The 23,680-nt window shown below is 42.6% G+C and overlaps 3 protein-coding genes across 3 annotated transcripts; 1 reads left to right on the top strand and 2 right to left on the bottom strand.

The window, feature by feature from the left end:
* The first annotated feature begins 2,283 nt into the window (after window positions 1-2,283).
* Window positions 2,284-14,809, top strand: smarcad1a (SNF2 related chromatin remodeling ATPase with DExD box 1a). Its single transcript, XM_079161750.1, has 23 exons — window positions 2,284-2,706; window positions 3,469-3,607; window positions 3,691-3,820; window positions 4,102-4,171; window positions 4,313-4,407; window positions 4,927-5,019; window positions 5,998-6,076; window positions 6,199-6,881; window positions 7,581-7,777; window positions 8,149-8,239; window positions 8,724-8,823; window positions 9,366-9,425; window positions 9,942-10,017; window positions 10,130-10,265; window positions 10,434-10,565; window positions 10,836-10,931; window positions 11,204-11,321; window positions 11,416-11,531; window positions 11,967-12,155; window positions 12,250-12,368; window positions 12,674-12,856; window positions 13,115-13,221; window positions 13,686-14,809. Exons 1-23 carry the CDS (start codon window positions 2,598-2,600, stop codon window positions 13,745-13,747), a joined length of 3,180 nt encoding a protein of 1,059 aa, XP_079017876.1. The 5' UTR covers window positions 2,284-2,597; the 3' UTR covers window positions 13,748-14,809.
* Window positions 14,810-15,443: 634 nt separating this feature from the next.
* prf1.5 (perforin 1.5) lies at window positions 15,444-18,202 on the bottom strand (the record flags this gene model as incomplete). The annotated part of the gene is made up of 4 exons (XM_079160980.1): window positions 15,444-16,587; window positions 16,751-16,892; window positions 17,469-17,740; window positions 17,933-18,202. The coding sequence occupies 4 exons, from the start codon at window positions 18,200-18,202 to the stop codon at window positions 15,700-15,702; spliced, it is 1,572 nt and encodes a 523-aa protein (XP_079017106.1). The 3' UTR covers window positions 15,444-15,699.
* A 1,572-nt stretch (window positions 18,203-19,774) lies between these two features.
* On the bottom strand, window positions 19,775-22,996 carry mpeg1.1 (macrophage expressed 1, tandem duplicate 1). The gene is made up of 2 exons (XM_079161607.1): window positions 22,530-22,996; window positions 19,775-22,130 (listed from the first exon to the last, which is right to left on the bottom strand). Exons 1-2 carry the CDS (start codon window positions 22,977-22,979, stop codon window positions 20,454-20,456), a joined length of 2,127 nt encoding a protein of 708 aa, XP_079017733.1. The 5' UTR covers window positions 22,980-22,996; the 3' UTR covers window positions 19,775-20,453.
* Window positions 22,997-23,680: the final 684 nt, after the last annotated feature.

Genomic DNA, 23,680 nt, shown 5'->3' with positions numbered 1-23,680 from the left:
GTGTGTGTGTGTGTGTGTGTGTGTGTGTGTGTGTGTGTGTGTGTGTGTGTGTTTCACATAGACATCCATGTCAGCATACATACATGCAACAACCCTGACAAAACAAAACAAAGGCAAAAACAAAAAAAAACGACAAAAAAAAAAACGTGCATCCTAATGCAGATGTAAGACGCGCACATGCATACGCACACACAAAAACCTTGACCAGGAGGACAGGAGAAGGCAAGGAGCCACAGTTTGAGCCTCCTGCTGTGAGGGGTCATGACCCCTATCAGACTCTGTGTCAGTCTGCCTATTGTGCCCGGGGTAGAGCACAAACACACACACATACACACACGCATTAACTTACATGGTCTCCATGACGATGGTAGGGGGCGACAGTAAGGCGGCACGATGGCGCTTTGGTGTTCTGATGAGAGGACCCAACCTCATCATCATAATACATTCACTGTATCTGAGCAAAGTCTACAGGTGTAAGTACATAAGAGGGGTTTAGGACAGCATAGGGGGCTCCTGCAAGCAGTGTGATATGTACTGTACATTGTGTACAAATGTATATTATAGTTTGATATTTCCTTTTGATCAGCGACCAAACCCTGAATGTAAAGACTGTTGTTGTTTTTTATTTATTTTGTGAATTTTCAATAAAAATGAGGAGTAAATTGTACAAGACAGTGAAGCTGAAGATGTGTTAGTGAGTGAGTGTGTGTGTGTGTGTGTGTGTGTGTGTGTGTGTGTGTGTGTGTGTGTGTGTGTGTGTGTGTGTGTGTGTGTGTGTGAGTGTGTGTGAGTGAATGGCAGGGAAGGGGGGTAGCTGCCATTGACTTTGACCATCAAGAGATACAATGGCCTTGGTGGCTCCTGAGGGAAGTAACGCGTTATTGTGAGTCTGTTTAAAATAAAAAATGTACGTGTTATCTCTGATGCGAACCTGTTTAAAAATGCCATTCATTTGAACTTGTTGTAATTTGTAGCAACTTTGACAGACTAATCTGTGTCAGAGGACATGCGCAACTCTTTCCGAAAGCCAGACAACAAGAGAGCCAAGACCACGTGGCGGAGTGAGGATGCTGTTTTGTTTTGTTTTCAAGAAGACATGAAATTTGAGTCTTTCACTTAAACTTTAAAATAGCCGTTGAACAGCTCTCATTAGACCTTTTCCAGATTAAGTGGGAGTGACTTCAATTTCATGTCTAGCTCTTGTCTTAATCATAATAATCATGTTATTCTTTTCTGCCCTGCTATATTCTCATCTGGTCCACTCCAATCCATATTTTGCGACTAAACTTGCAATGAGACACAGAGACCCAGCACAAGAACCTGTTATTAAAGGAATAGAAGGACCTCAGACGCAGCATTAAAGTATAGTTGTATAGTCGGTAAAAGCTGTATTTGTCCTTCAACGGGAGCACACAAAACACACCCACACACAGATGAAGAACTTACAAAGGGGCAGTATTCAATACTTGCAGATAGACCTCTTCACATACCCTTATCCCAATTTAGAGAATATGTATTTGCTGCCCCCTTTTGATCAATAAATGTATGACAGTCTCTCGCGAGTGTTGCTTCTAGTGGACAACACACAGAAACAGGTGATTTTGACTAGAATAACAAGGAAGAAGAACCTTCTACTTTACTTCCCATAAAACTGACCTGTCAAACAGGTGGAACTACATAACATTGATGATGTCTGAATTCCATTCTAGGTGTGCTATCACTATTATAGTTTCGGGCACACCTAAATGGAATGCAGCCATTGCTAATATTATTAGTTAAAGCCTTTGCTTTCCCTGGTTTGAAGTAAAGACAGGCCACTTTACTCTCAGAAAACAGTGTAGGCACTGTGCATGACTCATGTCCACAAGTCACGTGGTTTCATCGGAGTTTATCCAGTCCAACAAGCTGTGTTTCATGTATAACCTCTCATCCATTGACTGTATACAAGAAGGTTTCATAAGCGATGTTGGACCGACTGACAAGATAGTTACCTTTCCATTCTTATCCCCGCTAGTGGAAGACACCGTTTAGCACAGTGTAACACCGTGAGACATAAAACCTCATTAGACTACAATCGTAAGTAAATAACAGAGGCCTCGGGGGAACAATAAAGCAATTAATGTACCGCGTTTTAGTCTTGAGCCTGTAAAACAGAATTTTAGCTAAACCGGAAGTAGGCTACACTGCATTATCTTGACTCATCCGTGCGTTTCCGCTCACCCCTCACTCTGACCAATGAGTGAAACCGGCATAGCATCCTCCAGGGCCGATGGAGTTCGCGGGAAACCGGTTGTAGTCGAGATACAAAAGCGTAATTTGACCCCAGATTACACAACCTCCGTTTATACTAAATCAGTGTGTCGTTAATCGACCCATTTCAAACTGTCACGGTTAAAAACCGAGTAGTGACACAGCTCGGAATCGCCATCTTTCAAGAAGTGCTGCCCTGTCTGCTATGCTAACGTCGGGACGTGTGTTAGCTAGGTAGTCTCATTGGCTAACCGGAACATTGTGCTTCATGCGACAGGACACAGAAGATACTGCTGACTTGAGAGAGACAAAGGGCTGCCGCTGTCAGACACGAACAGACTGTTAACATGTTCAACTTAGACCGTTTTCGTTTTGACAAGAAGGCAGCGACGACAACGAATATAGACCAGGATAACGGGTCTAAAAGCCCAGAGTCTGAGAAGGAGAACAAGCCAGGTAACTAGCAGATGCTAAGCTATTTTACGATGCTGTTAGCCAGCTGTGTCAAGTATGCTATCATTAGCAGTAGTTAAGTAGCAGGGTTTTAATCAACATGCTGTGTTCTGCTGCAGGTCAGAATTACTATTTCCTACAGTAATATTTGGGTGACCCCCATGGAACCATGGGGGGTTTCTGATGTAAATTGAATTTCAACTTAATCATTACAGTGAGATTGTGTGCCTTTGTTGTAGCTGGGAACTATTGGTTAATCCAAGTATCACAGCATTTTGATAGTCAGTGTGTCAATGATAATAATGTGAAGGTATTTTAGAAATGGCCATTGAAGCTTTGAGACAATGTCACTCGACTGTATCATTTAATACCAGGGGAAATATACTCTCGTTGTTTATAAGTAGGTCATAAAGAGAGGTGTCTGGCACATCTTAGCATTTTATACATGAAGCCTACCAGAGTTCTGGTCATTGTCCTCAGGTGTCCCTCTCCTTGCCCCCACTTGTAACATAGACACTTGCATTAAAATTGTAAGTGAGGCTAGCTTAAATCTACAGTATTTGAATGTCATGATGAGGACATCGTTTCACATGTCATGCCAGCAGCAGGACATCGACACATGCCCTAACCCAAGTAGCTGCAAACCTTGCAAATGACATGACGGCATACTTGTATGAACACATTTTGAAATGCATTCCCCTCATCTTGCATCTGATACTGCGGTGAATGTATCCACTAACTTGTTTTTAACCTTTTGCTGTCCAGCTCAAATGAAACCGGTCAAAGCCACACCAAAGTCCCATGCCCGAGGAGTGGTTTTTGAGGAAGTCATTACAATAGACTTGGAGGAAGATGAGCTCCTCTCTGAAACAAATACCAAAACAGCATTAACCAGGAAATCCAAGTAAGTGTAATCTGAGTTAAAAACATTTTTCACATTCATGCTGAATCACACTGATCGACAATATTGTTGTGTGTCTCCGATAGGTATCCCACAGGGAAGTCATCCAAACACGTGGCATTGGATCACACCGATGAGGAGGACAACGAAATTGATGAGAAAATGAACACAATGCTGGAGATGTTTCCTCAGTTGACGAGGACGGAGCTGCTGCAGGTGAGTCGAGATGAGAGGCGCTGCAACTTCTCACTGTAGAACGCTTTAGCGTGACTGCAGGGAAATCCCAAGACAGCTCGCACGATCCGTTAGTCACTGTCAAAGCTCTCTTGATTGATGTTACTGACATGATTATACACCAACTTTAGGCTCACATGTTTTCGTGATTAAATATTTAATTGATCAGCCAGCTATAATTTGGACACTGTTCATAAAACACAATCCCTTTTAAATCTCCTGTTTTTCTCTGTTTAAAGCATTTTGTTCTGTTCCATTTTCAGGTCATTGGGAGCACAAGCACAATGGAAGGTGCTGTTGCTGCATGCCTTCTACAGTTTGGTGATAAAGAAGGTAAATAATAACTTTCTTATTAGCACATTAGCTTAGTTTATAATTATATATTAGTTATATATATATATATATATATAAATAAATATTAGTCAAAACTAGATGGCTGGCTCCCTTTGACCGCACTGTCTTTTGTCTTCTCAGCCCCAGACCAGGGCAGGAAGAGAAAGCAGGATGGATCCAGCAGTTCTCAGGACAGCGGTGAGGTTCAAACCAGCAAGAGGACCAAGACGACCGTGGTGAGATTACTAATGACAACTTCATGGTTTAAAACAGCGGCTTAACATGTACATATGTGCAAGAGCCTGACGTTTTAGCTCAGAGTACAACTAAAGCCGTTTTAGGTGTTTGTACTGCAATTCGGCATCTTACATCTTTACATTTTAAAGTACTGTAGATGTTACACTCATCCTACACTGCACACATGCTACTGTTGGGTTTGTTGCTCCTTTATGTCCCAAAAACTTTGGACAATACAATTGTTTTTCTTTTTTACACAGACCTAAAACACAGATATAACGTTTGAACATTTTGAAATTATTGTTTGATGAGGGCTGATGCATAATAGAGACACTGCACATTCCACGTAAGGATTATAATAAGAATCATATGTTGAGGGCTATGTGGTAAACGACCAGTATGATTTTCTTGGCTTTCCCTTTAATACCAATTGCAAATCTCAGTAGGTTTTGATTTAATCTATTTGGAAGGTGTTCCCCTCAGCTTTGTATTCACCTCGCTTGTCTTAAAACCAAAAGGTTTCTGTTGAGGACGACAGAGAGCCAAGCTGGGAGAAGCAGGAAGGCATGGTCCGAAGACTACAGAAAAAGTTTCCTGACCAGGACAAGGAGGTGAGGACGTACTGTGACACTTGTCCCCGTCTGTAACGCATGAATCCATTCAACATTCATTTTAAGTCTAATCTGATTCTACCCTCTCAAACAGTTTATTCTCTGATAACACTACACTGAGTTTGTGATTTCACATGATGCAGTATAATGTGATGTTACACAAGTCCAGCACCAGAAGCCTTGCAGCTTCAAAACACTCTTGAGCACGCTCAGCTCCCTCCAGCTTTATGACAAATCATGCGGTATTTAAGCCATATTACCATTTAATAGTGTCCTAAAAATAATCAATTGTACAACTAAGCTCATTTCATAAATTCATCAGAACTGTTTAAAGCAAAAACCAATGATGTCCCAAGCCGTGTATTTATCCAGTGATAATCAAAACAGAGTACTCTCATCTGTTCAAGCTCGATTCAGGAACAATTAGTATTTGGTCAAGATAAATTGTATCGTTGTCATTATGATTTAAAATGTAATGTAACATGTTGTAAAATGTAGTTTTTTGGCAGGAAAAGTGAATAAATACATTTTGTTTTTCTGTGATGTTTTCACTGCATTAAACAGGTATTAGAGGATATTATAAGCTTCTTCAAGCTAACACTAGCTCTAAGCAGCTTATAATACATCATTAGAACTACTGGTGACAAGAACTTTATTTAAATCAAATCAGTCATATTTAAATATAAAGTCAATAATGTATTTACTAATCATCTGAATTATGTGTTTATGCAATAACCGCTCTAGCAAAGTAAAAGGTTAGCATTTAGAATTTTGGCCGTTTACGCTGACAAGCCTTGTTTACCAGCTGCTATGAGAAAACAAAAAGGCCATCTCTAACTTGAAATGATTCCTCACACAAAAAATGTCTTCACAGCCACAATGAGAAGAGAAAAAGTTGTTGATTTTGCGAGTCTGTTTCTGGACGCAGTGCATCCTGTATTTTAGTTCTGACTCTTGCTGATGTCTGTCTGGTTGCAGGAGCTGAGGCTGGTGCTGCAGGAACACGACTGGAATGTTGCGGATGCTCTGCAGGTTCTACAAATGTTCTCAGACCCAGGTACAAACACAACAGCCGTCAACTGAATGGAGCCATCTCTTCGCTGACCTCATGTATGTGTGTTCTTAACTGATTCTGACTCAGGCTCGCGTTGTTTTTCTTTTCTTTTTTTCTGTTGTCAGATGATACCAGTGTCAGCTCACCGGACATAGAAGAAAAGAAATCGAGTAAATCGAAGAGTAAAGACAAGTCAAGCCAGGACCACAGGAAGTTGAAGCACCACAAAGATGACAGAGACAGTAACAGCGGGAGACATGAAGAGGACCACATCATTATTAGTGAATCAGAGGAGGAGAGTAAAGATGACACGGACGCTACAATCGCTACAAAGGACAGTGGCGGTTCAGACTCAGACCACAGTGAAGGTGCAAAAAACAGAAGTACCACTTTGTCTTCATGGCTTACAACAAGTTCTGACTCGGTGTCCTCTTCTGTCAAGAAAACAACTACCTCTTCCTCCCTCAAGCCATCCTCCTCTTCCTCCACTGCTCAGATGCTGTCCAGATTTGCCAGTGGGACCAGTATAGCTATGAAGCAGGCAGCCGAGAGAAAGAGGAAGGCACGTGCCTCAGACGAACATGTCAGTTCTGAGGAGGAAAATGACGAAGAGGAAGCGGTGAGCAGTGAGTTTGAGGACTCTGACGAAGAGCTGGATTCTAAAGGCGTCATGACGGATCTGAAGAAAGAGATGCTCAATTTCTTCCGGGATTCATCGATCGATGAGCTGTCGCTAATCGCTGGGTGCTCTGTTAAAAAGGCCCAGAAGATTGTGGAACTGAGGCCCTTTGATGGCTGGCAAAGCCTGGTGAGAGAGAGAGAGAGAGAGTGTGTGTGTGTGTGTGTGTGTGTGTGTGTGTGTGTGTGTGTGTGTGTGTGTGTGTGTGTGTGTGTGTGTGTGTGTGTGTGTGTGTGTGTGTGTGTGTGTGTGTGTGTGTGTGTGTGTGTGTGTGTGTGCGTGCGACAAAAAACATGAAATAGCCATCATGCAGGTGATTCCTTCATGTCAAATAAAACAGTTTGTCATCAATGGGAAACGTTGTAAAAACAAAGAGCGCGAGTCGGTCAATCCTCCTACTGAACACCTGGACAAAGACGTGACCTTGTTCTTTTTTCAATCGCACTGTATTTACACCGCTGTCCTTTGTGTAGACGGGACGTTCTTGACAAGCTATTGAATAGCAGAACTCTTCGACTCCTGACATAGTATATCACCTCATGTTGGGTTTTTTTTCAATTTACCAAACGTCTATCTGTCAACAGAGAGTAAATCTTATCTGTTATGGTGCGTAATAATTATGACAGGGTGTCATGTTGCAATAATAGGGCACGGAAATATTTCTTATCTTTGTATAAACCAAACTCAACGACAGTGAAGTAATTCAGTGGTTCTCAAACATTTTGTTCCGATCCACTGTCATCCACTGATTGTGCAGAAGTAGTCAGTGGACGCTGTCTCGATCCTCAACATATTGTGTGAATTCTAACCGTGTTGTTTCCTCTCCAGCGCGATGTCTTCATTAAGGACAATGGATTGTCAGACACTCTACTGCTCGGCTGCAGAGTTGTCCTCAAAGAGCGGAAGGTCGTCCTGGGGCTGATGTCCAAATGTAATACCATTTCCTCTAAAATGGTCAAACAGGTCACTGAGGTGATGGAGAGGGGCACAGGGGCCATGAAACAGCCCGGCCTACTCAACAGCCAGTGAGTAAAATGTACTTTAACACGTACTGTAACTAGAAATGTGCACACTCGGTAGAGTTCAGATCTCTACCAGGTGAGTCTGCGACGACCACGGCTTTAATGATTGAATGAATACAAACCACAATTTTGTAACCCCACATTTATTCCACCAGCGTCTCACGTCTCGCACAACGGATACACTCGTTGTCAGTCATGCTGCTGTCTGCACCGCTTTACATTTCAAGTACACAATGTAAACATGGCACTAAATACATTTATCAATGTTTTGCCACCTAGGTGTAGCAGTGAGCGCTTGGTTACCTACAGTATGTGCTTTTATATAAATGAAGGATCCAATTATTTTTCTCAGTCTGTTATTGGTTGTCTTTCAGGTTACAGCTGAAACCCTATCAGGTGATTGGTCTAAAGTGGCTGCTGCTTCTGAATGAGCACAAACTCAGTGGTATCCTCGCCGATGAAATGGTAAGGCACCAAACCTATGACGTGTGGGAAGTGACGAGGTTCACCACCAACATTCATGGGGTGTTGAGCACAAGGCCAAAGTCAAAAACAAACAAAACGTTTAATAAGCCAAGCAGGACAGCAGGCGCTTACAGCTTGTTTAGCTTGCCTCCATCAAAGCGGGTTCTGTGTGGATGATATGTAGCCATCCTGCAGGTGAATAAACAATCAGACCGTACAGGGAAGAAAGAAGACATGTACGAGCAGCAGAGAGTTAGAATTGTTGTCGTAGCCCCAAGACGGTGAGAGAAGCGTGAACTTTGGTTTGGATGGTTTAGTAAAGCCGCAGTGCTGTCGAAGTTTGTATTATTGCTGTTTGTACTTGACATATGAAACACGGATGTTCAAATATCTTTTTTTTGTCTGTCCACCTGCTCTTTCTTTATCTTTGTGTTTGATATCTGACTGACTGTATCTCTCTGTCTCTCTTCTTCCCTCCTCTCAGGGTTTGGGGAAAACTATCCAGGCTATAGCGTTTCTGGCCGAGCTTTACGAGAACGGAATAGACGGTCCTCACCTCATCACGGTTCCGGCCTCTACATTGGGTAATGATTGGTTTCTATACCAGAAATTCTCTTATCACCTCACCTGCTTCTCTGGTGTATATAAACTATTTGCTTGAATTTGCTGTTGATACTACCGCGTGTCTATTCAGACTAGGCCTGAACAGCATCTATTTTTTTTTTTTTTTACACCTTCCTGACATTTCATCGGGTTATTGACCCTTTCACAGCCGACCCCATGATTACATCTTGGTGTTAGCTGGAGGCAAAACAAAGGAAAGACTGTTGGCTAACACGTAATGTAAAACACTAGAGTAGTGGGCTAAAGTTGCATATCGAAAAGCATTTTTTTTTCTAGTCCTGTAACGTTATCCGCACCACTCGTAGTCGGCATCTTTCTCAGCGCCGCTGCCTTTTCCACTCGTAGAGATTGACATCACATCAATACAGCATCATAGAAAGCGGAGCGTCGGTATGATTTTCAATATTGTCATATAGTCTGACTGCAGAATTAATTTTTCCTCTTGTAAAATGAATACTAAATCAAACCTTCATCTGTGATTTCTGCTCATTCCCTCTTGCAGATAACTGGGTCAGAGAGCTGAAGCTGTGGTGTCCAACCCTCAAAATTCTCGTCTATTGTGGTACGACTCCTTTTTCTTCTTTTCACATTGAAACCTCACATGTTGTTTTCCTAACCTGAACCCTGTAATTGATGTAGGAACCTTAAAGGGTAACTTCGCTATTTTTCTACCTGGACCCTTTTTTACCCACGTTTTTGTGACTAAGGGAGACAAACTATTTTTTATATCGGTCCAGTATTGAGGGATAACAGTGAAAACAAGCTGCAAGGGCAATTGCGCAGTGTCAATGTAATGTCACGTCCACCTAAAAGTGTTTATTTAAGGAAGTGATGGACTCAGGTTTTTGTGTGTCTGACACCATTATGGAAATAAAACACCCACAGGAACACTGCCTGTGGCCCCTAGACACAAAAAACATGTGAAGTAAGGTTGAGGTTGAAAAACACCAAAGTAACCCTTTTAAGTGTCCAGTGGGATCAAGCATATGTTCTGATGCTGTGCTGTTGTCGGCCTGTGTACGGCTCTATTCAGGCTCTTTCCACGGTTTTGAATAGTGTACCCATATGTTCTACGCAGGATCTGTGGAGGACCGCCGCTACCTCAGGCACGACCTCCTCAATGACGATGTTGACTGCAACGTCATCGTGACCACGTGAGCAAACGCACACACCGCCTGCATTATCGGAGCCTGAAGAGACTTGTCGCTAACACCTAAACGCAAGCTCTCGTTTTATTCCGTTGTGCTTGTGTGATTTGTTTTACAGGTATAACATGGCCATAGGAAACGATAGCGACCGCAGCCTTTTCCGTAAGCTGCCTCTGAAGTATGCTGTGTTCGATGAAGGTCACATGCTGAAGAACATGAACTCTCTGCGCTACCGCCACCTCATGGCTATTAACGTTAGTTCACCGACATTGTGTAATGTACTTTCTTCCACCACCGCACGCCTATTTCTGTGGTTTCTTCAGATCTCTTTTCATTATTATTTTTCTTCCTATCGGGAAGAATTGCACCTAACCATGTAGGATGCCCACTCTCTCTCCCCCCCTCCCCCTCCCTCCCTGTAGGCAGAGCATCGCTTGCTGCTGACAGGAACTCCTGTACAGAACAACCTCTTAGAGCTGATGTCTCTCCTGAACTTCATCATGCCTTCCATGTTCTCCAGCTCCACTACACAGCTCTCCAAAATGTTTTCTATGGTGAGTGAGACTGCTATGCTTTTCAAAGCTGGATAGACGAATATCTCCGATTACAGCAACACTCCTGGTACTTCAATAGATGGCAGGCTGTGAGAAGACATCTTATATTGATTGTATCTTCTAGCCTTCCACAACTTTTAGAATAATTTATTTCACAGGTATAGAAACAACACATTATTTACCTTGCAAGTTAAATAGCCACCCCAAAAAAAGTCTAATAGTTGTTTTTTTATTTTGCCCATCTGACTAAAGTTTTCTGTCGTGTCTCAGAAATCCCATGAGGAGCAGAGCCGCTTTGAGAGGGATCGTATTTCTCAGGCCAAACTCATCATGAAACCTTTTATCCTCAGAAGAGTCAAGAGTGAGGTGAGTTCAAGTTCAAGTTACAGACCTGTATTGTGTAAATACTATGTATATGAAAGTATGTGTGTTCTGTAAGGAAATGTTACAAACCTTGATAGTGTTAGAATCCAGTGAATATGTGGATTCATTCTGTTAATTAGAGAAGAATCAGGAGTCTCCCATGACAAACGCACATCACACAACCATTTGCTAAATAAAGCTAACAATGAGAGTAATCATAGTTCAAACCCTGTGTAGGCATTATGAGTAACTTATGGTCTTTCCCCTTTTTCCAGGTCCTCAAGCAGCTGCCAGCCAAGGAAGATAAAGTAGAGTCCTGCCCAATGAGTGAGAAACAGCAGGTTCTCTACCAGAACCTCTTTAACAAACTCAAGGCTTCTACTAGTGGCGAGAGTAAGGCTGATATACTGCTCCTTGTTCTACATCACAATCATGTTTTGTGCAAATCACAGAAATGAGCAATTTCCCTCATGCTTTTTCTTTGCAGAACGTGAGTTGTGTAATGTGATGATGCAACTGAGGAAGATGGCCAACCACCCGCTGCTTCATAGACAGTACTACACCACAGAGAAGCTCAAAGCCATGAGCAAACTCATGCTCAAGGTCGGTCGTACGCGCATCTTTTCTGCTGTTTTCTTCTTTTTTTTTGTACCTAAAGGCTTTTGTCAAGAATCTTCTCTTGAGCTCTTCTTGCGAGGCTTAGCTCGCTGGAGGCACCAAGCACTCAAATGACTTTCTTAAAGTATCTCAAAGCATTCAGATAGTGGGGAATTGTATTATCCAAACAAGTCGAATAACAATGAACATGGAACATATTCACTCTGGTAAATTAGTGCCATCTTTATTATACCACAACAAGAAAGAGATAGCAAAGCATGTTTGTGTTACGCTATACTGCATTTTCATTGTTTATAATCTATATTGTTTATTTCACACTAATGTCCCTCCTTTTACTCAACCCTCTGTACCATATTTGGGGTATTTCTCTGTCTCCTCTTGTTAAATGTTTCCTCCATTCTTCTTTCTCTCCCTCCACAGGAGCCAACTCACTTCGATGCAGACGCTGCTCTGATCCAGGAGGACATGGAAGTGATGTCAGACTTTGAGCTGAATCGTCTGTGCCAGCAGTATTCCTCCGTCAGCTCCTTCCAGCTAGAAAAAGATCTCCTGCTGGACTCTGGGAAATTCCACCACCTCACGGAGCTGCTGGCCTCGCATAAAAACAAGGTAAATACAAATGTGCAGAGCCGGGTCTGTGGTACGTGCAACAGGAGTGCAGACTGCATGTACTACGCAGGTCAACTTTCCTTTCATCTTCCAGGGAGACCGAGTGGTGTTGTTCAGTCAGTTCACCATGATGCTGGACATCGTGGAGGTGCTGCTGAAACATCTTAAGCATCGTTACGTCAGACTGGATGGCTCCACGCCCATAGCAGACAGGTCAGCGTCGTACAGTACATTGAAATCAGTTTTAGCCAACAAGGCAGTATAATGAAGCTTAACTGTATTTACTCTCAGATCTATTTAGTCATCCCTTCTGCAAACTGCATCCTTTGCAATGCGACTCCGGCATATATGCTTAGCATGACGCTGAGCTGATATATTGGTTAACCGTAAGCTGATGTGCATCTTTTATTCTAGCTGTTAGGATTTCAGGTTCAAGCAATGTTTGGTGTTGAACTCCGTCAACATAACATGAATTGTGTGTCTCATGTAATTTCTAAAATGTTTCCTTTGTCCTGCAGGATTGGGTTGATTGATGAGTACAACACGGATCCTGACATATTTGTGTTCCTGTTGTCAACACGTGCCGGTGGCCTGGGCATCAACCTCACCTCAGCTAACGTTGTCATCCTACATGACATCGACTGCAATCCCTACAACGACAAACAGGCAGAGGACAGATGTCACCGTGTAGGCCAGACCAAGTAAGATATAATCTGTAAATATTACTCGGGTATGTTTTACCAGACGAGGTCTTTGTAATTGGAAATCTCTCTTGATTCATTTCAGCAATTAGGCAGAAAACACTTCGGCTATTTGCCGACAGATTCTGATAGAATTGAAATCTCAAAATAATCCAGTGGGTGTTCGTTGCAATTACAGAACAGAAATATTCCTTTTCAGAACGGTACTTAATGTATTTAAAACCTGTAGTGACTATTGTACCTCACTGTGGCTGTCAGGACTGTAAAGGTGATTAAGCTGATCAGTAAAAGCAGCATAGAGGACTGCATGCTGCACCTGAGCCAGAAGAAACTAAAGCTGGAGCAGGACATGACTGCTGCTGAAGGTAAAGAGATGTGCACTCGTACGCTTTCTTCACTGCATGGACACAATTTCTGTAATAAATACATTCAATTGATTTTTTTATTTAACTATGCAATCTAATTAATCAAAACAATGAAAAAGCAGGGTTGATTTAATTTGCGAGTGCTAGGCATCAAGGCCTAAGCTATAGCACTTAAACTTACTCCTCGAATAAGACTTTTCAAAAGGTTCAGGAATGAGGTCAAGCAGGTTCCAGAACTGCTCTGTGACTTCCAGCTCGGTTTGTGATGGTCCACTTTGTCTCAAGTTTATGAAGAGAATATCCTAAAAAAGCCTAAACCCTGCGGAGATGGACATACGTATCTGTTGTTTGAAGTTAAATGATATATCTAAAAGTCAAAAGTATAGAAAGCTAACCAGCGTGTACCCTAACCTTCTGAATTATTTTCAAATGAAAGAATAAATAAAGCCTCGTGTGTTCTTTAGGTGGCGAGGGGACCATACCTGAAGATATGGCGTCTTTGCTCAAAGCCTCACTGGGACTGTGATCCACAAACAGGAAACTTGAGACAGTACAAATACATGTATGATGGCATTCCTTTGATTCTGACTAGACTTCAGTGTTGTGACTCAACATACACTTTTGTGTCTATTCTGGAAAAACTACTGAGAACCATACGCTGCCATGAAAACAAGTTCTGTAGCTGTGCCTAAAACACTATTTTTACATGCACAGTTTTTGCTCCTACTTGGATGAGATCAATATATAAAGGCAGAACAATACTTTTGCCTTTTTAAATGTAATGCACTTGCACATGTCAACGCAAGAAAGAACGTAGAAACTTGAAAGAAAGTGTTTAGAAGTTCAGATTAAACCGTCGGTAATGCAGCATGCGTTGGGAGTACACCAAGGCGCTTGTTTGAACAAAAGTCTATAATTTAAGTTCACATAACCCATGCAGTCGTATGTTATTCACATTCAGATAAAGGTACTGAATGCTGGCGTGGACATTTGTGCAAAGCGATGGCGCGGTAGATTTCTATACCTGACGGTGTTGCATCTTTCCTGACGTAGTGCTCTTACTTTCCAGTTGACAAATGATATGATCAATGTTGCGATTCACATGAGTTTCCTCTGATACCACACCGGATCAAACGTTATTGACAGTTGCGGTTGCATCAGAAAGTCAGCCAAGTATCTGACAAATTGTATTCTCTGGTAGTGTGTCGACTTTCATCCTGATGTCATATTTTAAGTTAATTCATTTTTTGCCAGGGCAGACTGATTGACCTTTCTAGACCGAACATACATGGTTGTGTGGGTATAGTTAATTTAGTACAAAAATACCCGTTTTAATTGAGCGTAAAACAAAAAAAACTCAAAGATAAAATGGAATGTCTTGAATTGGTTTCTTTGCTGTTTCTACTCCGTTAAATATGTTGAGCTAAGCGACACAGAGAGGTTGGTGAAGCAGCTGCTGCATTCGTACTGTATAAGTGGCTTATGTGTTGTAAGTGTACAAGTGTTAAGTGTAAAAGCTTTTACTAGGTCATTTGTATGTTTTTAAGGTTCCCGTTTGAACTGAATAATAAAACTTGGAATAAAAGTTTATGTGGTCATGCCTACAGTGATTCAATAAGAAAATCATCTCTTAATCTTTCATCATGTAGGAATTATTAATATTATTATTACACTGCCAGTGATCTGACAGCAGATGAGAGACCTGCACCTCTTACACCAGCTTTGGCATCAACATGGTCTGTGGTTCAGACTAATCTATTTAAGGAATATGAAATGGAAAATTACCCCCCTTTGAGTTTTGTTTTTGAACAGCAGTCTAATAATAGCATTATTTATTTTGGTAATTTAAAGAAGAATGTTCTAAATAATGTGAAGAACTACAAATATAAACCTTTTCTAATAATACGGTTTAATGATATTTAGATCTAGAGACTAAGATAAAAATAGTCGAAATCCAATTGTTCTGAGTTACATGAGTGGTTCATATTAGTTTTTTCTTGAATTATTAAGTGTGTTGCTTTTGTTTCTTTATTTGGCACATATAGGCATCTGCCACTTCAAAGAAAAGAGTACGTTTGTAGGAATGGTGTGTTTGTGTTTCCCTTGTGGCTGTCAATGTATTATCTATGTATGCTGTTCAATCAGACTTGTTCAAGGGGACATACAACAGTAGCCTAAATGTCCTACATCAGAATCACTTTATTTTGTTATGTGTAGCGGATGCACAAAGACTTAAACTTTGGTTAGTTAATACTGAAATATTAAAAGTAATTTACATTAAAAAAAAAAACTGACCAACAATTACAGAAGTTGTATGTGAGAAAAGAGGGGGGGGGGCGTTTGTTTGGCATACAAAATGTTGACAAATGAGTCCAGTTCAAATAAATGGGAAATGACAGTTTACTGATACTTGAAGGTTTTCACATTATGTGCAAAGAAAATGCTGAAATCTACATTAACACGTTGTGATCTAATAATCTACTCTGCGTTGGGGGAGTACCGTCCACACCTGAAGCCTGTCAGGTGAGCATCACATTTGATGGTGTAGGTGAAATAGAGCACTCCTTTTTTCAGCTGACAGCTTAGAGCGTGAGTTCCTCGCTCGGGGAACACCACACATCTACCCGCTACGTCATTGTAAAACACGTCTCTATCCCAGACTTCAAACCTCAACACCTGACCCAGTTCCACGGATCCAAAGTCGTAAGTCGCATTCCACACTGGGTCGTTGTTGTCCATCACCGTCTCGGTCTCCTCGTACATGCCGTTGTAGAAGATCTTCACATAGGCGTCTGTTTTCGTGAAGGTGTCTGCCCTCAGACCTGCTCCTCTCTGGATCTCCAGTCTGAGAGTTCCTCTGCCGGCCCGTAGAGGACAGCAGTTATGGTCCAGGTTGGGAGTCGGTGAGCAGTTCTTGAAACCGACCTGGTTCTCCTGCAGCTGGTTCTCTTTAATATAGTCTGTGACGATGCTTTTCAGATTAGCACTGATCTGGGAGTCCTCCACTAGGTGGTGCAGAGGGAAGATGGCGTAAGAAACCACATCAGGGTTGTCGTGGAGGCTGCTCATCCAGCTCTGGTACGCTTCAGATGGGTCCTCCTGGTAGAGGATATCGGGGAAATACCTCTCCCCTCCGATGACCTCAATCTTATGGGTCATGAAGCCTTGGTAGAAGCCCATGCTCATGTTACCCTTCAGGAGGTCATCGCACTTGTTGGAGAAGGAGACATTGCCAGGGAGGAAACCGAGGGCCATTCGGAGTTCAACATTCAGGCAGTTTTTGATGTCCGACTCGGAGAAACCCTTCAGTGTGGCCAGGCAGGTCCTGAAGGCGGTGATTCGCCTCACCTTACCACCAAGCTGGACCTAGGAGACAAAAACAAATGATCAAATGAAGGCTTTTTTCATTCCTCCCTACGTCATTATCTTCAGTATTGTTAGCACTATGCAAAAAAAAAAAACTATATCAAAAAGACATTCTGCAGCAAACGTACTAAGGCAGGAAAAGAACACTGTGTTAACCACTGACCTGGTGTATGTAGTGTGTTCCATATGTGTCTATCAGCCGTCTATATAGGGCTCTGTCCTGGCTTGTGTTTAAGCTCTGTGGGAGTCTCTTTAGATGCTTCGTGAACTCTGCACTCAGCTGGGGATGATCAGCCAGTCTGTAGCTGAAAAAACAGAAGGCATGTGGAGTTCAACCATAACACTGAAGATATGATCTTCACTCTTAAACAATACACAGTCAAGTTCACCATAAGGTACCGTAAGCTGTTTTAACTTGTAACTCTGCAAATATATTTGCTTTCATGTGCTGGTTATTCCTAATGTCAAGCCCTTTTCTTAAATTATGCTCTTTTCAAAGTTTAGACCAAAGGAACACCTGCACGCCTCTGTGACATATCGATGTCAACGATACATTTTGTTTCTTTACATGCAGGCGATGTCAGCCAAAAACTGAGCTAGTATCAGCAGATAGCAATATACTGTATGTCATATTCATTTTGTAACTGGCATTTCCACAATAATATCCATGCTGTCAACATTAAATACTCAAATGTAACAAAACCAGCATTCCTCTGCTATGCTCTACTACGTATATAGATGGAAAAACAATTCATTTCAAGCCTTTTACCTTATAAGAATATATTTTGTAGTCTAATTAATACAATAATCCCAGTATGCATCAATCGGCAAATTACATATAACTGCAAAGGTCCGTTTTATCCAACCCCGCTCATCTTTACCTGTAGTAGGTGCAACTGATTTCATGGATGGCAAAAGTGGCCTTGTCCACGCTGTGCTGCGAACGGGCAAACTTTGCCAACTCTGAGCGGCTTCCTCCCAGCACTGCCCTGCCGACGTTTTCTAAACTCAAGCCCAGGCCCCAGTTGTTGTTAACCAGGGAGCTGGAGCTCCGCAGCAGGGAGTCCACAGAGTGGTGGAGGGCACTAGAGAGCTGCTTACTGCAGCGGCTGAAGGGACGCCAGTCGAGCACTGCAGCTGGGAGCCTCTGAATCTGAGGAGGAGAGAAAAGGGCCGGATGTTGAGTGGGATGCAGGTGGAGGAAGAGTACAGTTAAAGCAAGTGTGGGAAACAGAGGGAGGAAAAAGAAAAGGTGGTTTGGATGGCATTATGTGAAGTGAGTTTAGACTGATTGAGGACACCATGGAAAGAGTGAACAGAGAAGGCTGAGTTTTATAGTTTTCACCTGTCCTCCTTGGAAGCGGTTTAGACACAGTGTACAGGTGTGGTTGTCGGCCAGATGTGCTTTGACATTTATGACGTAGGCCCCTGTGCGACGCATCCGCACCACATCAAAACCCTCTCCTGCCAGGTTGTGACCCGGGACAAAGGGGGCTTTCTCACACTCGGACCCTGAGCCAACCCAACAGCCCTGTACCCTGCAGACCTCCAACATGACCAGGAAAGTCAACGTGAACACGACGACGTTGCTCCGTTGGTATCCTCCAGCTTGCATGGTTGCCTAAATGTAACAACGCACAGAGGGATGAGGAACTGGTCGGTTAAGTCTACTTCTTGGCTATAAAACAAGTGGAGTGTCTCATATGGATCCCATTGTAGGCAGTCACATTTTTCCCCTATAGTTATAATGCATTTCCACAGGTTTACCAGTGAGCAGACCACAGAGTGGTTGCTCATAGAGAATTCATAATCACAGACGAATTATGTCTGTTACACAGTAAATATAGTTGATCTTTTAATCTTCCCTGCTTTATAAACTGGAGTAATCCTGTCACAGTTGTCAACCCTAAAAGCGTGCACCACAGTATGAACATGCACTCTTACCTTGGACTGTAATCCGTGTATCGTCCTTCAGATTGTGTCCTCGTCTTTTTTTTGTTTAGGAGTTGTCAGGCTGTAGATTTCTCTGCGTGCTGAAATTCCTCTCCAGATTTTAACAGCCAAGACAAACACATTGGTTGTGCCTCCCTGTTTTTACGAACCCCATCGATGGCGCAGCTCACTGTAAAAGATGAACTGCAAACGGACTGGACTGTTGATCCTACTGGAAATGAAATCACAGTTGAGAAAGCTTTGGCTTTACTGGCAAGCTGTGCTGAAAGCCCGCTGGGTGCACACTTTTGTCCGTCCTATGAAAAAGACCAAAGGAGGGAGTTTCACTCCTTCAGGGCTGTATATCTGTCTCTCTGTCCCGCTTCCTTTCTCTCTCTCTCTCTCTCTCTCTCTCTCTCTCTCTCCAGGCCTTAATTTCCTCAGCATGAGTGGGTTTGTTTTCATGTTCATGACCCAGCTCTATGAATCCCTCACAGCTGTGTGTGTGTGTATGTTCGCGTGCATGTGTGGGGGAGGGAGATTCCTTTATAGTCACGAGAGAAAAGGATGCACAATGGAATGGGCACTCTTTACGGGAAATGGTCATGTGAGCGTACAGTATGTGTGTCTGTCTGTTGTAGAGACTGTGTGTGTGTTTTTGTGTATACAATGTCTGAGCCAGCCTGTCTGTGTACTGGTAACCTTACCAACGCCATGAGGTGAACTTGGCCGTTGTCTATTTATGAATGTGGCTGGAATGTTGGTGGTTTTCTCAGTAAGGTTGGGGAAGATAAGTGTCTCTCTGTGCAAGAGGTTTCATTCAGCGTTGTGTTATTTAGAGGACCAGAATGTGCCTTGGTGCCACGTTTACAGATTTATGCAACCGTAACGTTTGAGTTCACGTCAGCTGATAGTTTTGCATGTTGTACAAACCTCGACACTGCGGTGTAGATACAATTTCAGTCATGTGTTTGGATTTAGCTCAAAGATTAAACGCCATTTATTTAGTTTACAAGTGAAAAAAAACACTCATAACTCAGTTCTGTTACGATGACGATACCGCTGACAGGGATATGTGTAAGACATACCAAGCATAAATACAATATAAACATGAAGCTACAGATCCATTCAATTGTTGTACACAACTTTAATTAGTAGTTAAGTGCCGTGCAGAAGAGTTTCATTGACATACAATTACAAACTTTCAATTTTAGCAGCATAAGACAAAACGTTATGTACAAAACATAGGAAATCATTAATCTAATGCTTCTTTTTTTTTTTTTTTTAAAGGCATCACAAAATGTTAATCAATTATCTTAAAAAAATATTTTGAAACATTGTAAAAATGTTTTATGAATGGTTACAAGTCAAACAAAGCATACAGGTTTTTAAATGGGGTATACAATGTTGATGTACTACGTGACATTGTGCATCTTGGCCTCATGAGGGCAGCATTGATTCACCGGCTTGGAAAGCACTTCTGCGTTGAGCTATTTGGTGATTCCAAAGGCACATGGCTCTGGAGTCACATTTGTTAGAGCTAACATAGTATGTTTAAGTTTTCAATGTGGAAACTACAAAGTTTACTTATGCTAAGTACACATCTTGATAACAAGAAAAAAAAGGTCTTCCAATAAATGTGTTGTTATAACTATTATATTTAATATCCATAGCAGTTGTTAAAATGTAGTAGCAGCAGTTCAAATCCAAATCTGTCACTCACACCAAAATGAACCTCCATCTCTTGGGCTCAAGCCTTTAAACTATGTGTGGACTCTCAAAAATGAAGGAAGGTCAGAGGCATTCTTTTTGCTTTGTGAAACACTAACAACATAAACATATGTGCTGGTAAATGTTAAGCTAGAGCTGGGTTACAAACCAACTGAGCGGCACAAGCAGCCGTTCTCAAAAGTGTTTCTTATCTGTGTCTTTTCTCAAGCCTCATCTTGTTGTCTCTCTCCTTCATCACGTTCAACCTCACCATGTATTTCCTCATAGCCCCTAGCTGTCCTAAACCCAGACGGCCTCCTCCTCCTCTTCACCAGGACTACTGCCACTATGACCACCAGCGCCATCATACCCATCACCCCAAAGGCTACCCCTGCCTTTTCACCACTAGACATCTGATTCATTTCTGGGTTAAGCTTCCGAACCATTTCCTTGATTTCCTCTGGTTTGGCCAGTTTCCACGCCTTGGTCTGCCCCACTCTGATCCAGCTCATATCTCCCTCAGTCATGACCATAACCGTATTTGTGGCATGCATGCTGACAAGTGGAGGTTTAGTGAAAGGTGGCAGATGGACCGGAAGCAGCTGCCCACCTGTGAACAGCCCTGACTGGACACAGTAAAGAATTTCACAGCCGTCGCTCACTGTGGCGAGGTGCTGACTGAACTTAGGAGGGCAGCGACGCTGATTTACTGCCAGCGGGTTGTTTGACTGGCAACTGAAGAGGCCTCCGAATGGCACTGAGTATCTGCTGCCAATTTCATAGTCGTTGCTCAGACAGATCACTTGGCCATCTGAAAGAAACTTTACTGGAATGAAGCTCTGGGGACAGCTCTTTGCATTGGTGACGGGGTTTAGGAGGGAGGGGCTGTATATGCCTCCGAACAGATACCCTGAGTTGTCTGGGGCCTTCCCGCTCACAGAGCACCAGTAGGTGTTGATGTAAGCAGAGCGAACGTGGTAGTTGTCCTGACACACCTGACGATGGCAATGTGAAAAGCCCAAAAACCCACACCGATAGCGTTGGTCATGGCAATCGTAGGTAGTGTAACCCTGCTGTCTCACCTCCGATCTCAGTAAAGTGGCAGAGTAAGGCGAACGACAGGAGAAGCCCCCTGTTTCAGGGTTTTTCTGGGCCAGGGCATCACACAGTGGACCTGCATCTGAGCTGATATGAATACACTCTTGGAACACACCACCAAAACTGAGGTTTGTAGCGGGGCCCTCGCAGGATGCGTCATCAATGTTGGCTTGGAAGTTAAAGTTTTTGGAGCCGACGTCGACGCATCCAGGCCGCGTGTTGACCTTGTAGTATCGCTCTACGGCTTGACTCACCGCAACAGCTATTTTGCCAACCGTAGGCTGGGGAAGATCAGGGAAGGTGTTGGCGTTTATAAAGTAGTGTAGGGGAAACCCTGAGCGGTCAATAGCAACCAGGTTGTTCCTGGTACTTTCCTGCCACTTCTGCAGGGAGATGCCAGGATAGAAAGGCGTGCCGCCGCCATGGCTTTGGATAATAGAGTACTGAATGTTGGACTGATATGTTTTAAGGGATGAGCTCTGTTGGACATTTTGACTGCTTATGTCAAACTTAATTTTGTCAAAAAAGTTTAAGCCTGCCTGCGCCTTGACAGAGGAACTCTCCGACACACTGTCCGACACATACGAAGAACTGAGGTAGTCTTCCCCCACCAAAGTGGCCCCAGCATCGACACTCGTGATAACATGGGTTCCATAGTCCAGCACCATCTTCTCTGAGAGGTATTCTACGTTCCTTGTTTGGTTGTTTTCAATTGCATCGGCTATCTCTTTGGCTTGTTGAGCAAAGCGTGCGTCCAGAGTGAAGTCTGGATACGCCTTGACTGTGTAGATGAAGTTACGAACCTTTGAAGAAAAATATTAAATATCATGTTAAGAGTTATTCCAGCTCATTCATTTTGTTTTCTTTTGCTTAATTTACTTTTTAACGTGACTTCTGTAACATCTGTCCAGGAACTACAGATTAGGAAATAGCCTTCTGGCTCACTCTGGCACATTTACGGCAATGTTGTTTAGTGTGAATGAATATACCGACACTGTTTAATTAGGGGCATTCAACATTTGTATCAACCAAATCCATCCATCCAAGTAATCCACCATAGTAGTACCTTTTATATATGCTGTATATATATATATATATACATACAAACTATGAGATTAATTTAACTCATGATCCACAATCACTGCCACAACTACATGTGGGTTTTATTTTATTCATCCAAACTATGGAAAATAGAAACTTACTTGTACTCTGGCTGTGGTTGAAGAGTCTTTAACCTGATGAGTTTTCATCCTCTGGTTCTCTGTCGAAAATTTGCCATTCAGCACCGAATAGAAGGAAATGTCCGCATTTATGGAGTGAGATGTAGAGCTTTTCTGCTCCAGCCAGGAGCTGATTATCTCCGAGTTCATCTCCACACCCGTCTCCTTGTGGGCGATGACAAACACCTCATCTGGGATGAGGTAGAGCCCGTCCTCGGAGGTCTGGCACTGGAAGTAGCTGAGGTTCATGACTCGACCCGCATCAATGTTGCGGAGGTTGTCCCAGCCTCCGCCCGGCAGAACCTCCAGTGCTGTGATTGAGAGGTTGGTGGAGGCACGACATTGCCTGAGCCAGTTGGTGGGGCGGCTGATAGGGACCGCAGAGCAGACATGAAGGAGAGAGAGAGACAGGAGGGTCACTGCTACCTTCATGATGACTGTGTCAGAGAGGGCTGAGACGAACGACTGGAAGGTTCAAACCAAGTTCCTCCTCCTCTTATGCAGTTTATCATATGACAAACGGGAACTTCCAAAACTGGTGGGGGAGGATGAGATTTTACTTTCATTTGCAAGTCTGCTATTTATTTTTTATCAGGCTACTTATTAACAGAAAAAAAAGAACTCAGCTGGGCAAAATGGGATTTAACCTGAATACTCTTCCGAAATCAGAGGAGAACAACTTGACAGAAACCATATTTGAAGGCAATATCATAAAACCTCCAACTAGTTATTAACTAACTGATTAGTGTTATCGCATTGTTCAAGTGAGTTTCCAGTCAGTGCGTCCTTGGTTTGATACTGTAAAGCCACAGTGTGCTGAAATGAACTATTAACTCAAGGGCGCAGAAGTCATGAAAACAAAGATATGACCTCAGCAATGATTTATCAGGGATCATAAATAAATATTATAAATGGATAATAACACACTTGTCAAGAGTTATTCCACGTCGGTAGAGCAGTGCACACACCGGAAGAGTTTGAATACACTTGCCTGTCATCTACTGCATGTTAATGTTCCGTTTTACACTTTCTCTCTTATTTTTCCCCTACCCAACACAAAATCACAAACTTCTACAATTTGAAAGTACAGTGACAAAGAAAAAGAAAGAGAGAGTTGAAGGATGGTTGGGAAA

The sequence above is a fragment of the Pholis gunnellus genome (genome assembly GCF_910591455.1).
Source record: "Pholis gunnellus genome assembly, chromosome: 6".
Classification (NCBI taxonomy): domain Eukaryota; kingdom Metazoa; phylum Chordata; class Actinopteri; order Perciformes; family Pholidae; genus Pholis; species Pholis gunnellus.
Note: the sequence above shows the minus strand (reverse complement) of the source record. Positions and strands in the feature narration are given on the sequence as shown.